At 36.5% G+C, this 18,208-nt stretch overlaps 1 protein-coding gene across 2 annotated transcripts; it reads right to left on the reverse strand.

Annotated features, from left to right (window-relative positions):
• On the reverse strand, nucleotides 19-17,863 carry LOC105168859 (DNA annealing helicase and endonuclease ZRANB3). Of its 2 annotated transcripts, XM_011089034.2 has the most exons (22): nucleotides 17,401-17,856; nucleotides 16,218-16,577; nucleotides 14,702-14,834; nucleotides 13,936-14,111; nucleotides 13,171-13,244; nucleotides 11,622-11,657; nucleotides 11,451-11,541; nucleotides 11,090-11,149; nucleotides 10,241-10,424; nucleotides 8,731-8,924; nucleotides 7,583-7,684; nucleotides 7,167-7,277; nucleotides 6,103-6,168; nucleotides 5,891-5,989; nucleotides 5,337-5,582; nucleotides 4,290-4,598; nucleotides 3,967-4,157; nucleotides 3,795-3,897; nucleotides 3,543-3,688; nucleotides 1,611-1,690; nucleotides 1,119-1,294; nucleotides 19-535 (listed from the first exon to the last, which is right to left on the reverse strand). In XM_011089034.2, the coding sequence occupies exons 1-22, from the start codon at nucleotides 17,764-17,766 to the stop codon at nucleotides 266-268; spliced, it is 3,573 nt and encodes a 1,190-aa protein (XP_011087336.1). In that variant the 5' UTR covers nucleotides 17,767-17,856; the 3' UTR covers nucleotides 19-265. The 2 variants fall into 2 exon arrangements, with proteins under 2 accessions (XP_011087336.1, XP_011087338.1); XM_011089036.2 differs by lacking the exons at nucleotides 19-535; nucleotides 1,119-1,294 and adding an exon at nucleotides 1,304-1,536 and having other exon boundaries at nucleotides 17,401-17,863.

Consider the following 18,208-nt stretch of genomic DNA (forward strand, 5'->3'; position numbering starts at 1 on the left):
GATATCAAATAGCATGAATATAAAGGTGGTGACGAAGAATTAAGAGGATCTCCGGGCTCTCCATTTCTAACTTCTGACGAGTTCCAATACAATTAACACTGCACAGGTTGTGCAGAATTAGAGTGGTTTATCCACATTTCCATAATATAGAGATCTATGAAGGCATTTCTTTTTCGTCTTTCCACTTTCATCAACTTTCAGCGCTTTATAGAGGTTGTGCAGAATAACTCGAGCTTCCACTATTTTTCACTCCCTCTTTCACCTTTCAAGGATTCTCGTGCTTTGTTTCTACTATACACGTAGATTCTGCAAAATTACTGGTGCTTCCCAGTTGGCATCTTTTTCTGCAGTGAACAGGTCCTGGGCCCTCACCACTACCAGAGCAGATATTTTCTGAAGAAGATTTCTTGAGCAGTTCTTGCTCTTCATTTTGCTCCTTAGTTGTATTAACATCAACACCAGAATATGCGCTTCCCGGGATCTCAATTAGTAGATCATCGTCCAGATCATTACTTGGGAACTTTGAGTCACAACCCTGAAAGCAAAGAACGAATAAAATATGACTAGAATAAGTAACACTGGTCTTTTATATCAGGTATAATGCTCACATTCACCTTAACCTAAAAAGTAAGTGACTGATGAATCTTGATGAGCGTAATATAGCATACTGAAAGAACATTACGAATTTTCACTTCAATTTTACTTCACATGAACCTCAATCTAATTCTGATTTTGATCATGAAATCAGAAAATCTAGAGAATACTTCCTAGAGTTTATCAAGAAGAGGGCAACATCCATTACATGATGAACTGACAAATCTTTTACCAAGCCCAATGGTACATTATAGTCCATTTCCGTTCAATAGAAAGTCCCTCTAAACATTGGAATTTGGCATCCCAGCAAATCAATGAACTAAAAAAAGTGTGTTACCCAAACCGATGCCAAATCAAATTTACATGTGTATGTGTATGCATATACGTTATTTGCAATGGGGAGTTCAAACTTCGAATGGCAAAAATGTTTCTTTACTATCTCATCCAGTTGATGATCAATCAATGACTAGGAGTTTTTTAATTTCTCCATAGGAGCACCTATTTGAGTAGGAATACTATAGCACCTGAACCAAATCGGTTTCTGCAGACTGCTTGACGACATTTATGAGGCTGGTCAGTGTGTCTTTGAGTTGCTTCTTAGCCTTGTTCCTAGCAATACGCCGTTCTGCATTTTGTGCAGTGGTAACATCAGCATGACAAGCAACACAGAGGGTCCTCATGTTCTCTAACTTGCATTCACCTGGAGAAATCAAACAGAGAATTCATCAGAACTTGCCATTCTTTTACTTGCACTAATCTTTCGAAATTAAGACAACCATAACCACCGGTAAACATGACTGATCTAAAATTCAGATCGCTCAGCAACAGCAGTAGATTACAAAACGCCACCTTGGGAGCATTTTTGAGCATGTGGGGGGTGGTGGGGGGAGGCACATGGCTCTTTAGAGCTATTTATAATAGAAATAAATGAGTAAAATCAACCTGTAAGACATCAGAGGATTAATGAGAGAGCAAATTCAAAAACAATAAATCTAAACAATACAATTGTGACATACCTCCCCCCTTATAAACAGGTATGATGTGATCAGCATGCCAAGCATTGCCTTCTGCAGGGTCATGAACAAGCTTCTCCAGTCTGCAAAATGGCAAACAAACAGATTGAATGGAAACCTATAGAAGAGTACTACTTTGAAAATGATGACTGCATTTATTAGCCTCAGTTCTCTGTCCCCAAGAACCATAATCTCAAGAAGGCAAAGAAATGGATTGTAAACTTATGGACGCACTAGCACCGCAAAGAGTTTCACGAGGACCCTTTACTAGTTCAATAGTGTACTATCTAGCCTCTTCACCCTATTTTCCATGTCAATTACACTGACACATTGGAACAATCAATCTCAAATTTCAATTAGAAGACATTATGTGTAGCCAAAAAACAAAGAAGTTTATGCCCAGGAAGAATACAAGCAGTACATGGAGTTAGAATCATTTCCTATAACAGGGACAATGCATGAAATAACCAGCAAACCTCCAACTCCAGCATTCTAACACCTGTGATAAACCCCAGGCCAAGAAACCATCATCCCTGTTACATTAAAGGCCTACTCCCACAAGAACATTATGGTACCAGTTTTATCAATGCATCAAAGCGATAATAGAAAATAAAAGAAGGCACTATAGGCGAGACAACCTCAAATATTCTTGTAACAAAATTGTGGAACCCCACAACACATTGATAAAATAACCAGAGAAAAACCTCCCAAAATGCATTTCAACTACGAATTCAACTTGAGTTGAGTCAGCTTGCGAGCTTCAGAGCGGCTCAAGTTGAACTTAAGCTCGAGCTCCTACTCTTTGATAAGTTGAACTTGATGCAACAGTCCACGATTCCAAGTGCAACACTGCTGCTGGAGAGTAACTTTTGTTACTTAACCAGAGCTAGGAGGTTTGAAAACATTTCCCCAAATTAAATTTCTAGAATGTATAGAGTGTAACAAGTATTTAAAAGCCAGGTAGAGAAGTTTCATATGAGCTGCCTTATAGATATCTTTTAGTATGTGACATGCTCCAAGGACTCCAGAAGCCCACTTACAGTTGGAGGATATTTGTGATTATCACCATTCATTTGGGTAGTGTTGCATTTGTAGGCACCAAGGTATATAGAAGCAAGTTTGAGTTAATAAACTCTTATTAAGGCATTCCCTTGCTTTCTTTACTCTAACGGTCTAACCTTTAATCACTTTCAACACTCACACACAAACACTTCAAGCAAGGCTGACTTAGCTAGCCGGGATGGATTGTTGAAGGAGCTGAAGCTGCCCAGTAACTATTTTAAGTTCAAATCCGTGGCAAGTGTCGAAGCAAGATCCTGCTCCTGTCAGAGGGTGAGAAACGTGTGTGAGTGCCTGAGGTAGGGCCATCCAAAAGGGGCCCACAGCGTATGAGAGTCTGCATGAATTGGGGAGATGGCAACGTGGGAAATATATGAGGCTTCCATCGTACATCGGGTCAGAGAAGAGTATAAAACCTTTTCTGATAAGTAAAACACAAAAAAGAGATTGCACGGATAAGGAGGTGGCAAGGTTATTGATTAAGATGTTGTAAAGTAGTGGGGGGCTACCATGGGGTATTGCAATGACAGCAAATCCTGCTTTATGGGATGATTGTGGAGGAAACTCGTCAAACTCTTGGGATCAGAGTTCCGCTTCATGACAAGCTTGTGAAGGAACCACCAGTATTGAATTTGTGAAGACGAGGCTGTGTTGAACCTTGTTGATGTATAATCATGGACAGAGGTACTAAAATGGTGTAGATTATTTACAATAGTCACATGACTATATAAAGTAGCAGGATGCTAAGAAGGAAACTGCACAAGTGGTTTATACGGAGGAAGAGTTTCATAAACACTTAATAAGACAAATTCTGCAAAAGAACTTTAAGATCTGACTAAAATAATTTAAATGTCATAGAAAGTAAGGTGAACGTACAGTTTATCTCGTTTCGCAATATTTGGAGCCACTTTCATAATATATGCTCGCCGCATCTCAACTGATAGAGGTCTCAAACGATTTACAAGTTGATGGCAGTCTAATTGGCAATTAGTGCAAAGGCCACGTTCAACTTGGAAAAGCCCCTGCAAGCCTCTCACAGTTAATTCTAGTATGTCTCTGGTAACAAAAACACATGACTTGAATCATATAGGTAACATGGAAGCAATAACAAGTAATCCAGGTCAAAACCTCACGAAGATATCTATTGCTAGTCCGTGAGCGATATTCTTCAAAGCAATCCAAACTACAGAAAAGATCCTCAAAGAATTGCGGCACCTTAGCGTTGTTTCCCCTGCAATCAAAATTAATGCATAACTCATTCCTTGCTTCGCTAGAAAAGGAGTTAGTTGTCTAGACCTACTTGCAAGGAGTCTGGCATAGCTTGCATAATGGGTCATCCATGTCAGACCATCCTTGAAGGTAAAGTTTCTCTTTCCGACCATGACCACCATAGAGAGTGACTTTCCTCCATGCAGCATTGGATGGTAATGGATGGCTTATTTCAGCTGTAGGTGTTTTACGCCTTCGACTTCCACCACCTCTCAGTAGTCCCTTAGAAAAGAAGCAGAATTGTCAGTCAATAAGCTTCTAGCAGCAATTTATGAACAAATGATTTAACTTAAGAAGACAGACAACAAAATGCAGCAGTAACGCTTATTAATACCCAAGACAAAATACACATACCCCATCATCATGGTTAAGACTTTCGTTCAAATAGCACAGTTCACAAGATAGTGGAAGTTGCAACGGTTTGTTGGTCAATTTCCTCTTCTCAATAGGCCTCAACTTCTTCCACTCATTGATGAATGCCATAAGAGCTTCCCTATATAGTGGATTATCTGCAATAGATTTAGTACACGTTTTATCAGTTCCCTCTGCAAGTGCACGACACTCAACATCCTCTTGCCGGAGATTCTCAAAAAGTGGTCTTGGTCTTGAATCTGTTCCAGGGGTGCAGGAATACAGGTGGATCCTTCCAGTATGTTGGCTCACCTGAGTACAACTAGAACTTCAGCAATAAAATCCATATTTCTAGAATACTAAAGCATATAAAAGTGAATGTGTTGGGTCATTTACATCTTGACGTTTACCATTCCTTATACGCAAGGAATATAGAAGAAATAAGTCTGGCTATTGCATCATTTATAATATTTTAAGTGACACCATTTTTAAAGATCTATATCGAAGGGGGCCATAGCTGGAGCTTATGAGTGAATTTATTGGCTCAGAAACACATGCACCACAAGATGATAATGAGCTAAGAAGCCAAAGAACCAAAAAAGAGTAACTTGAGCAACAGAAAAGTTGATACCAAGAAGAAGCTGAAATTTATTAAGAATACATCTCTAGAAGGTGAAACATTTGCAAATGAATGCAGAAGCTGGAACCATGGATCAATATAGCCTAGTATCATCATATAGATAAGTTCCTATCAAGTACCTCTTGCTAGCTAGACTAAAATTCTTTCAATAGTTAATGATTTCAAACAACTAAAATACAGAATAAAAATCACCTCAATCAGCACGTAGCACAATTAAGAAGTAGCATCTTTTAAGCCTGTATTCAAGAATGACAAGTCTAAAAGTCTAACTAACTTCTACCATGCGGATCTAGCAAGGAGGGGTAGCTGATATGTTTACATCATTAGCCAAGAAAATTTTGAGAAGATTAGTATTATCCATGAACAATGATGTAACAATTGTAAACCTAATAAAACAAAACTCAGTCTACCTCAAACCGGAGAGTGGACAGGATAGAGCTCTTAACTCCATATTCAACATTATTGGCGCTTCCATCTCCATTTACAGTTGTTTTACTTTCATTTCTTTGCCCACCCTTATTGGCTTCAACATGTGTCTCAGAAGACACCCTTAGAAGCCGCGAACCATGATTTATGCAAGAATTCTGGATTGTGATTACTTTCTTGCTCTTCTCACTTGCAGTCCTGGTGGTTTCTAGATAAGATACACCTTCAACCTGAGTAGCATTGAGCACCCAATACCCGCACATAGAATGTGTCCAAAAAAAAAAACAATAACTCTAAAGTTAGATCTTAAGCAAAAAAAAAAAATCAAGGTCAGAAAGTATTGAACAGAAAATCAAATAAGGTAGTTAAGATGACTACATGAGTTTTAAATTTAGCAAAGGAGAGAGCCTTATTACACAGTAGCCATGCATCACGCATGCTTATAATAATGCCACCCTTACAGAGCAGTCACATAATAAGTCAGATAAAAGCTTAACTTCTCATTTTCTACATCCTAGAAATTACTTTAAAATGATACCTTTATTTCCTGTATAGCATCATGCTTCCCATTTACAGTAGAAGAAACACGAAGTAAACTCCTATTCAGCTGCTGCCACTGTAACTCATCTGAAGTATCCTGATAGTTAGAAAGAGGAGAAAGAACAAAAAATGTAAATGGTGCACAAGGAAATTCTATAGAAAATGCTCAAGCAAGATAACTATCATCTATTTTATGTCAGAAACAGGCACCTTTGCGCAGAATATATATATATTCACTGGTCTCTTTTGCCCATGCCTATGAGCTCGATCTTCAGCCTTCAAATGTTTCAAGGATACAAGCATTAAATGTAAATACAAATATTATTAATCTATTAGCAGAAAAGTTCAAGCAACATTAAAATCTTGTCATACTGCAAAATTAAGACATGGTATGGCCATGCCCCCCCCCCCATATCTGAGACTATAATGGTGTGAAGGCACCAACAATAACTCTAAATAGATCAATTTTGAGATTATAAAAGAGAATAAGATATCGCTAATCTTTACGAATGAAAGGAAAATAAAGTTCGCAGTATGTAGAATTCTGAATAAAATTAAGACACTAATTTGTTAATAATCAACCATAAAAAAATCTGAATTTATCATAAACATATTGCAAGTCTGAGAGTTCAGTTTAAAAGTCAGAAAACAACTAACCTGAGTCTATCAGACTCTCTCAGACCTAAAATTTTGCACTAACAAATCCTTTGTGCTATATCACTGCATGCACCATCAGGGCTTTCATGAAAGTTCTTACAAAAAGACAATTCCTAGCTGACAACTTAATACATGCACATAGCTGCCTCAATCAAAACAAAGGTGAAAAAAGAAAATGAACAGCTACACTTGTGGTAAAAGCCTGCAACTACCTGAACAGACAGCAGGTGGAACTTTATCCACCAAAAAATTGAAAATCTTGCTGCTACAACTCCATGTTACAATATAAGCCGATGATTGATCTTAATCAAGATGTATATATTTGTTTCATCAGAATAAAACCTATTTCTAATAAACTGAGCAACCAAAAGAATGGATATTTCATAGCATCAAGGAGTTTGAAACCCCTCTTTTAAATATATTCCTTTCACATCCAAAAAAAGAGGAAAAAGAAAGAAGTGAAAAAGAAAACTATCCCAACTTAAAGAACCCCTCTCTAAGAAATTATAAAGGGGAAAAAATAAATTGAAGCATGATGAAATATTAACTTAATTAGGTTAGTACAATGATCATCAAACTTCAACATAGAGAAAACACAAAATACTAAACAAACGCACCTGTTGAATATCACCCGGTCTCATAGGTAACTCCAGGAACACAACATTGTCCGCTGATGTTAGATTAAGCCCAGCGCCTCCAGCACGAATGCCAATTAATGCAATTTTAACCTGAGAAAAGCAATAAGGTATGAATAAGTGAGGCAGGAAAAGAATTTTTATTCTTGTCTCCTGGACTCTAAAATAAAAACTAAAACAACCAGGTCAAGAATAGTAAGTATAATGGCATTAGGACTCAGAAGAAGCCAAAATAATAGAAGCGAAAATTCCTGAAGCATCCATTTTTATTATTAGGCAGCCACTTCAGAAAGCAAATGCCCAGAAGCCCAAATAAGGGTCCGGAACTGAATAATAAACACCATGAACGAGCAAAACATAAATAGACCAGGAATGATTAAGGAAGAACACAACCTTACCTCTTTTGATGATTGGAAAATTTGGATGGCTGATTGCCTATCAATACCCGTTATGGTACAGTCAATGCGGACAAACTGTATTCCTTTCTCACATAGAAATGCCTGTGTCATAGCATAACTATAGTCAGTACAAATAAGTGCCTACTAATAGCAGAAGATATATGTCAGCATATGTAGTGCAATGCCAGTGGAATTCAAGGAAAGTACAAGCATAGATATCTCTACCACAGGCCAATTATGTTAAGTGTTCCCATCACTATTGCATCTTTGAGAGGATGACATTTTTAACCACTTAAGGTGCAATAGTGCATAAGCTACGCATACAGCATGTCATCATGTTAATAGGATGAAGATGCTACAGTATTAAACAAAGAAATTTTCAGACAAAGTAGGCACAGAAATTGTTCATATGTTAGAACCACCAATAGCACAAACACAGTGATTATTTCCTTAGAAGGTGCCAAGTCATTTCATGAGAGAGAGCACAGCATACAAGTTTGACCCTTAGCCAATGTCATAATTTGTCAAAGCTGATAAAAGATCCATAAAACTAATTGCCTCTTCAGTTTGCAAGTAAAACATTGATATGTATCTTTACAACCATACTTAAAAATATATATATATTGTAGATGTACATATTTGACTATAAATGATTTCAAACATGAAACAGTACTAGGCATCTCATTATGAACTTCCTACAACTAAAACAGAGATTATCCCACACTTTAATCCAGTGCCTTTGTACTAAAATTTTGACCACTCACAGTTCCGAATCCTTACCTATGTCCAACAATTTCTCGTTATTGCAAGCAACATAAGTTGCTCAAATAGGCAGTCAGTTTGCTAATAGTTTCAACAATAAACAAACTGTTGCAATGGATGACACCATAAGGCTCTAGTTTCAAAAAAACTAGCCTTCATTTTCTTTTTCTAGATAAGTTGGTAGGAGAACAAGAAGAAAGTGAAAAATTTCCTTTTCATCTACCAGTGGACTGCATGTCAAGCAGGTCAGAGAAAAACTTAAAGCAAGACAAACAAGACAAAGCAAAAGAGGAGATTCATATATTGCTTCTCTCTTTGGCATAAATGTTATGAATTCCATGAAACAAATATTAGGAAGATTTTCCAACCACAAAAAGCATTCTCACCTGCACTCCATCAAGCACCTTATGATGATAAGCAAATACAATCATTTTGTGGGAACCAGAACTGTCTTCCCTGGTTTCCTCTCCATCCACCTCCGCCATGATGGGATGTATAGAGAGCCACTCAAAGAATCCAGGTAGCTTTGCTATACCAAGTGCTGATAGTTTCTTTGACAATTTCGTATTCATGTCACTTTCTGCATGATGCAAAAAAATATATTTATCATGAAAATATGTAAAAATGCTGCAACTCATACAAGTAAAAAACTCTCTAAACACACTTCAATGTTCTAAAAGCTTCAAACATGTATCTTTTCTGTTTCATTTCTATCTATTATATAACATGTGCATATGCATCAGTTTTATTGTGCATAAGGAAACTACAAAGCTTCAGCAAACCAGGCAATGGTATTATCTGATAAATTCCACCAGTTGCAAAGCTGCCCAAACTCAACCTCATCATGTTTCTATATCACTTTAAGTGATCAAGATCCGTAATGAAGATTCTAGAGAATCAGCATTCTTTTGAAAAAGATTATATACATAGATAAACTGCCTCAGGGAGTGACACTTTAAAAAATGAATAGCAATATCAGACTAAGGTACCAAAGACAGTCACAGAAGAATGATTTGCAGAGGAACATGATTTCACCATAATATCGCAGATGCTAATACTGCTAGGTTTCAAAATAAAAAGCTCGAAAAGAGGAAGTCTTACATGGTTCAGTGTAAATAATTGATTTTACCCGCAAAATGCCCAGTCACTAGTTATGTGGGCATTCCAAGTTGCAACACAATTGACCAAAAGTATGTTAATGATCAACAATAAGACAAAAAGTAATTAGGCAGCTGAGATGGAAAAAATCCAAAATAGCCTGTTCACAACCAATCAACCCTATAACAATAATAACAAAGGCTACCATCACAGGAATCTTCACATTTTTAATTAACCATTCTAACATTCAGAGAACAAAGATATTATTAAACAATTTAGGAACTGACACAGAAAAAACCCATTATCAGCTACCTAGATCAGTCAAAGCATCTTACACATTTACTTAACCCATAGTTCCATGACCGAGCACCAGAATACTGCTGGATGCTTCTCTATGAAGCTATCATTATCTTGGTCTGAAACTTTCTCAAAACATACCCAGAATTAACAAGCAATATAAAAACTCAAATAAGAATGATGAGTAAAGCTACAGCAACAGAAAACTCAAGCTAAATTGAGCAATAACTTTGCATTTCACAATTGTCAACCTTACAGTCAGTGAAGCGTCAAAAAAGAACCATCAAAGAATGACATTCAATTACAAAGAAGATCAGCATCATTCGAGAAGATTCTGTGACAGAATAAACAGCAAGAGGAATAATACTGCAGACGATGGGTTGTATATTGCAGGCTGGAGCTAATAAACAAAATATTGATGCATCACTAACAGGTATTTACTGCATTAACAGCAAGTTCTCAGTAAACATGGGGTATGAAATTAAAGGGAACCAAAAGTACCTTGGTCTTCCTCAGAAATGTGGACAGATGCATCTTCAGTATCACTGTCTTCAGAAGCATCAACATTTTGCAGCCCCAGAGTTACCATTGCAAAATTAATATCTGATCTCCTCAAAACTAACTTTATTATTTGCCGACGTTTGGGTGGTAATTGCAACAAAACATGCTCCTTTAGGCGTCTTACCTGTACCATAGTTGAAAAGAATCCAATATTAGCCAAAGAAATTCCAAATCAGAAAAGACAAGAGAAGAAAAATCAAAACTTCAACAAACAAATTATGTCTTAATATTAAAATATCCACAGCATAGAATAAGATGGACAAGTAAAAATCATCTATTTCAGCAACATGTACTCTGATTTTAAAAGATCTCAACCACTTAGGTCCTCGATCAAATGACACAGGAAGGCTTTTAGAGAGCACAGCAGTAACTGCTATAGTGGTACAGCTACAGGAGAAGTGTATATTTTGATACTACATTTCGAAAAACATTGAAAATGATGCCCAGTTTGTCAACGAAAATCATGAATCTGTTCCAACGACCAGCATTATTAGACTTCAGAAAAATCACACTTCTATTCGATAGTCAATTAAAGGCCACGATTTGGTTTGTAGAGGGCACTACAAGAATTGGCAATTGATATGGTGCATATACCTAAGAATATATAAGCAACTAACTGTCATAAGAGTCCAAGAGTTATTGTTCATGACATCAGATTTGGGACAACCATCACCACAAATCTAGAGTAATGTTCCCGTCAACCAGGTCTATTAACATAACAAAACTTGATGTTTTGAATACATCGAAAGAGAAGCACTCATAATATAAAGAGAAATACAAAGGCCTCACCATAATACTTTGCTTCAGTAAAATATTTAATTCCTCCAGACGTATCCCCCTCGAGAAATCCTACAAAGAAGATATGATAGTGAATTTTTTTAAAAAAACAACAAATCGTAGCTGATACAAAAAGGGAAATTTTGTTAATGAATATCAGTAAATGAGAAATGCAGGAAGCTGACAAATGTGGTTAGACCCAGGGAGCAGGGCGTAAAAGAAAAGAAACTTGTACAACAAAAATTAGTAAGATCACATTAATTAGATTTTTATACCATAGATTATAAGTGCCAGGCACAAGCCAGATGAAAACGTTCACACTTTTCAGCACTTTCAGAGAGACATAGTACTCAAAGAACGAACCCAAATTTACCTGAAAAACTTTTCCTTGACAACCCCTGACAAATTTGACAGAGCAGTAAGTTTTTGCAAATTCATACTTGGTCTGCCCAAGCAAACCCGGCCTGCATCAATTAAAACAAATTACCAATAAAACAGAAAGGTCAATAACAACTCAAAGCTATGAAAAATCCAAACTACTTACCATAACATGTTTACCTGATGAAAAATGTCATAAGGTCTATTGTCACCTAGCAAAATATGCAACCCAATATTAGCATTCTTTTAAATTTAAATATGAGCCACATAGAATTCATACAATGAAAAGAGATTAATATACATTTAATAGGCAAAATCTCACTTTTGGTTCCATTAGATAGGTCATTATCATTTTTGGTTCCGAGCTTTACGGGCTCAACTCTTTTGGTCCCAAAACCCTAAATTTTTAACAGTTTCGGACCTGTTCTGTTAACTTTTTACAAAAACGGCACCTAATTAGACATGTGCCGGTAGTCAACGGTCAGGGTGCAGAAAAAAATGCCCTTCAGCTGTTCATGCATCTTCTTGGTGGGAAAAAATGACGCCAACTCTCCTTCTAGCCTATTTATACATGTAAAAAACCCACGACATTATTCTCCCTATTGACAACAAAATATTACACAACACTTTCATCTTTTTTCATCACTATAGCCTATTTATATTTGTAAAAAACCCACAATATCTTTTTTCATCACAAAAAAAAAACACTTCACTCCCTTTTACTAAGTAAAGTGGTAGTAGTTTTTGGCAAATTTTCAAGATGTAATGTGGATTATGATCTTCAGTTCCACTTTCTGTTTGACTACTTCTTGTTCTTGTTCTATGTATTTTCAACAGGATTTTGGTTGTTTAAATCTACAGGACTTATTCTTACACATTTAAAGACAACATAAGCTACATTTACTTGCAAAAAAGGCATATCCATTAGTCATTTATACATAATTGACCATTACTAAAAGGTCATCTAGTAATATATAAAAACATAATATAGTACATAGTTCCGAATTGTTCAAACTACCAACATACATAACAACAGCACAAAAACCCGATCATTACAAAAACCAAAATTTGATTTCTTCAATGCAATTTTCGAATTTCTTCATCTTGCAAATTCAATCGGCATAACAAACCAGAAATTATTACAGTAGCTCTTGCGCATATTGGTGGATCAAACCACATCAAAAGTCCACATCACCTCTACCTCTCCTCGAAGAACAACTATAAAACCTTCTACTTGGATTGTCACTTGTCCACGAGGTTTTAAATGAGCAGCCTTGTGACAATAGCATTCAATATTTGAAGCATTTTTAGAAGTTTGTGACATCTTTTGGCTACAGTGATGAAAAAGATGAAAATGTTGTGTAATATTTTGTTGTGAATAGGGGGAAGAATGTTGTGGGTTCTTTTACATGTATAAATAGGCTAGAAGGAGAGTTGGCGCCATTTTTTCCCTCCAAGAAGCTACATAATTGGCTAAAAGGCATTTTTTTCGCACCCTGACCATTGATTAACGGCACATGTCTAATCATGTGCCGTTTCCGTTAAAAGTTAATGGAACATGACCAAAGCTGTTAAAAATTTAAGGTTTGGAGACCAAAAATGTTTAGCCCATAAAGCTCAGAACCAAAAATGATAATGGCCCTATCTAGTGGGACCAAAAATGAGATTTTGCCATATTTAATATAAGCTATTAAAAGGTAAGATGATTTCAGCACCTTGACAAAGAGGGAGTTCCTGACAGTAGAATCAGATGCTTGACCTTTGCAGCCACATCAAGTACAACTTTTAGCTGTAGAAAGTGAACTTTAACTGTGGTGAGTAACTATGGAAATGAAGTTTGCATGTTTATATAAATGTACAAAATCGTCTCTACATCTAAAAGGTTCTCAGGCATTAAGAAAGCAAAAACACAACAAAAATTAAATAGCTCAAGAAGTTGCATGAACCAAGAAGCAGTAAAGTCATATCACATCCATGTTGCAAAGAAAGTGAAGAGAAATAGTGAAATTTGTGCTCAGCGTAATAGCATAGAGTGCATGATCTTAACAGTGAAGAGTGAAGCAAAGAGAAAGCATTGATAAATTTCTCTCCCCCGAGTTTAAATTTGAAATAACCAAAGGGTATTTAATGAAGAAGCCTGCTCTAGGAAGCAACTATTTGAATAGAAAGGTCAGGACTATAGTCTTGCCTATGTTCTTGATTATTTTGCTTCAACCAAACAATTTAAATTTTCACCGTATGTCTTAATCAAGGCACCATTTAATCTACAAACTAAAAGCATATGTCAAGTTTTTATCGTCACATTATATTGACCAACTTACGTATGTATGTGTATCAGAGCATGCATGAATTCATTTATGCCCTGTTTTCAGATGAGTGATTAAATACATTAACTTGAAATTCTTTAGCTGGTTATAAACCCAACCAGGTTCAATGTGTCAATCTGGGATCAGTCAGAATATTATTGGCAAGTCTGGTACCTCATCTTTTTCTGAAGATTTTTTGTTACAGTGTAGATGATGTGATTCATCTATTATCAAGGTGACCCATTCTTGCTCCAACATGCTACTCTGCAAACGACGAAGCATAGTGTACGATACCACTACAACTTTTGGACGCTTATCGAGACGTACAGGATTGTCCTGATGACCAAAAACTGCAAAGACGAAAAGGAAGCAGCACACCTTAAACAAACAATGGGCATGCGGCAGACAGCAATATCATATAATGATGTTTCAAAGGCTACCAGTCGATGTACGCTGGCATGCACCATTTGGTTCAAATATAGAAAACTTTCAGCATTACAAGTATAATATTACATATAAATTCATCTGAAGTTGCACCTAAACCACACTTGAATATGGTATATAGTAGTGTACTATATATCTATATATCTATATATATAGATACATTAGGAATGCGAAGTCCCGAAGTGCCACCTATCTCATGTCCGGTTCCCGCAATTGAATCAAAAGAAGCAGGGGAAAAAAAGGAAATGCATAGATATGTCATTCTTGAATAATGAATCAAGAGAAATTCGGATAGAGATAAAAAATGAATCTGCATTGCATAAGTCGTAATGAAATTTGCTCATGCAAGAGACAGAAAGGTCATGTCATAAACAAAAAAAGAGTCCAAACAAAGAGAGAGAGAAATAGAACGAGTGTGATTGCACTTTCCACGATACCATGCCCAATTTAAAGGCAACAAAAGGACTTAAAATGTGAAGAAATCTCAGAAAGATACCTAGGTGAATATCAGAAGGCAAACAGAAAGGAAACCAGCGCTCCAATTCTTCTGCCCATGAATGTCGTAAAATAGCTGGGCAGACAACAAGTATGGAACCTTCCTTCGTGAAACAGCCTGCAATTGCAATAGCCTATTACAAAACCAAGAGTCTGAATTAGTAAAATAATAATCTTTTGGCTGAGAGAAGTTACAACAAATGCATACATAAACAGGAAGTCAATGTCAATTTAGTAACCAACTAACTGTCTAAAGGAAAAATAGAATAGGAGATACCCAGATACAAATATCAGGCAGCAATAGAGATAATTATCATTCTTGACATTGACTGCCTAGCGCCTTCACAGTCCATCATGCAAGTGATCAGACTTAGAACACTCATTTACATATATAATCACTAGTTATACATAATTAAAGAAGACATCAGAAAATGGAAATGACTTTTATCTGTCCAGGAGACTGCCACTTCAATAAATGCAACAAAAGGTTAATATCTAGAATTTAAAGAGAAGCAGAAACAAAGATGGAAAAGAAATTCATGTTTGCAGAGTGATGCATAGGCAGCTTACAGATTATACCACCAAATTAAAGAGGCAAGAACTTTTGTTTAGAGATGCAAAATCTTTAGTACTATGTTTAGACCTAACATTTGGTCAAAGATAGCACAAAATTAAACACTTTTATCCACTTGGTTTCAAAGGGAAGGTGCAATTATGATTCTACATCTACGAGACGCATTTACTAGATGAATTTCATTTTTCTCATTATACTCCCTAAGTTTAAGTTTTCAATTGAAGCTTATTGTCCAAAAGAAAAGGATGACATATTTGGTTTCCAACAATTTTTCTTTATCTTTTCAGCTTATTTCAGTATATCCTGGATCAGATTAGATGTGAGAGAATTCCAGAAACCAGGGCAAGCAGAAAATAAATACAAACAAAATTGGATCAGCAAACAACTTGTCTGAGGCCTTTTTTAAGCACACCCCATACTGCTGCTTTGTGCACACCCCATACTGCTGCTTTGTGCACACCCCATACTGCCTTTTAAACATCAACAGATTTCATTCTCCAACCAAAAATTACATAGAAATTGACAGACCTTGGGCAATACAATGTTCTTCATCTAATAATGTTACAAAATCATTTTTTTTGAAGGGCTATAGCATCTATTTTCACATCAAATAAAGTGGGCAGCAGCACCAAACAAACAATTTATAGTAAGGTGTTTCACCAAACTAAGAAAAACTTTGCAACCCTTATGAATTTTCTCAAAAATTCAGTGGATACAATTTTCACAGTAAAAGAGGCCAAAGATGCAGTTCCAAGAACTTTTGTTTAGGTGCACCACTCCAAATCATGCTTTTGACAACTCTAATTTTCTGTCATATTTTTCTTGTATGACTTCATCTTGATTATGATCAGAGCTCATTGAGAATCAAGAAAAAGAACTGCGCCAGAAGCAGGTCCTTTCAGAGGATATTCACATTCTATTAAATTTAGACTTCCATACTTACTTGGAGGGTCTTTCCAAGTCCCATTTCATCTGCAATGAGGCACCGACCACCCCTCCTCAGTCCAAAACGTACACCATCAAGTTGAAAAGGCAGCAGAGCATTTACCAAAGTTTTCGGGAGCTCAGAAATTAACTCATCTACTTTCTCATCAGGTAGGTGCTCAGGCCTGCAAGGTATCCATTTTCCAGCAACGAATGAATGTGAAAGCCTCTCAATGACATTAAAGGTTCCCCAAGGTATCTCTTCACATTCAATGTCTCTACAATTCTTTAAAGACCTCAGGACTGAGTGATAGTCATAGAGTCTGTAAACGCATGCCTTTCCACCACCAGTATTCTGGGTGTAGTGTGACAAAACAACCTGACCAGGATCCAAGAATTTAAAAGATATTGATAAACCAGCTAAAAGATGACACAAGGTGAATGTTGTTTCACACATTGAACACTACTACGATTTACAAACAAAGGGCCAAATATTGATTAACCAAACTACTTACCTAGAAATTATAGTATAACTGGGAAAAGAATTGTCTGTTTTTCCTTCCAATTGAAAATGAAAGAAATCCCACAATGACTTTCAAAGAAGAGGAGCTTTTATAACCCAAAAAGAAGCATAAGGAAAATGATATAACTATAAATCTAATCTGTCCGTCCTTAATTACGTATACTTAAAACAAAAGGAAGAATAAATGACAAACTATGCCTAGGCTAAATTGGCCCGGCATGGAACTAGGCAAAGAAAATACAAAGAATCCCTGCAAAATTTGTTATAATTCTTCACAGAATTAAAGAGCATCCAGTTCTGTTTCATATTCTGTCTGCATTTCAGTATCCCGTCCTGCAGTGCAGCAACTTTACCTTTATTTCCTGAAACCATTTTATTCTCACTCATATTATCGACCATGTTTGGACACCTAGAAATATTCTTATGTAGTTTTCTAAAGCCTCACCGTGGTTACACCAGTATGTATAACCCAGTCTCTTATTTTTCTACGTTCTACAAAATCTTGGAAAGAAGCTAGAAACAATTCCATAAGCTTGAATCAGTTCTTGAAGAAACCAGGAACCCCTATCATATACCATCTATTTCAACATTCCATTTTCCTGAAGTCCCAAAAAAAAGGCGCCCCCGCCTTCACCGCCCAGATAACCCAAGAGCTGTTACAAATACAGCAATCACTTACATTGGCCAGACAATCTCTGAGTTTATGGAAGCAAATATCTTCACCAGGATACACAAAACCATCAACTGCAGCAGGAGTAACGGAAAACGAATCGGGCGAGCATATTTCCAGCCGCGCACGGAACCTCTCGGGCTTTTGGTTCGGCCCAGCTGAATCGACAATAAAGGGCCTTTTGGGAACAGGGATTTTGGAGGCGGCCTGGGGAGAAAGTTTCCGGCATCTGAAGAGTTTCCATGACTGGTTTCTCTGATGAGCGGTTTCTTTGTGGACTGACAGGATTGCCTTGCGCTTGGCTAGGGCTGCCGCCCTGTTTGCTGCGGCCCTTCTTCTTTGCTCCTCCGTGATTTCTTCTTCTTCGTTTTCCATTTCTGCTGAAAACTTCACTGTGTTTTTGAAATATGGGGAAGAGCGCCGAGGCCGAGGGAAACAATAGTCAAGACTCAAGTCATCAAATACATCGTTGGATATGCACGTCAAAGTCACGTGAGTAGGAGTTCCCTTGCCCCAAATAACAATTTAGGAGAAATTAGGGATTGAATTTGCTCGAATCCCACCCACCATCAATTTCTTCTTTTTCTTTTCAATCATAATTACATATTTTTTAATATTAAATAAATTGATAAATATATCATTCATTTAGTAAACTCATATAAAATATTTTTTTATTATAATAAAATTTATATTAAATAAAATAAATAAATACTCACACATCGGATCGAGATTCGAATCCAAAATCTTGAATTTATTATGCCAAATAACTTCTTTTATAATTTAATTAAAAAAATTATATTTTAAAAATAGACAAAAT

This window comes from Sesamum indicum, linkage group LG8, assembly GCF_000512975.1.
Source record: "Sesamum indicum cultivar Zhongzhi No. 13 linkage group LG8, S_indicum_v1.0, whole genome shotgun sequence".
In the NCBI taxonomy this organism is placed as follows: Eukaryota; Viridiplantae; Streptophyta; class Magnoliopsida; order Lamiales; family Pedaliaceae; genus Sesamum; species Sesamum indicum.

Coding starts and splice junctions, on each gene's coding strand:
- LOC105168859 (XM_011089034.2), bottom strand. CDS start 17,766: ATGGAAAACGAAGAAGAAGAAATCACGGAGGAGCAAAGAAGAAGGGCC. Junction 10,425..11,089: donor TACTGAAGCAAAGTATTATG/GTGAGGCCTTTG, acceptor ACTATGGTACAG/GTAAGACGCCTAAAGGAGCA. Junction 3,689..3,794: donor GCAATAGATATCTTCGTGAG/GTTTTGACCTGG, acceptor AGAGGCTTGCAG/GGGCTTTTCCAAGTTGAACG.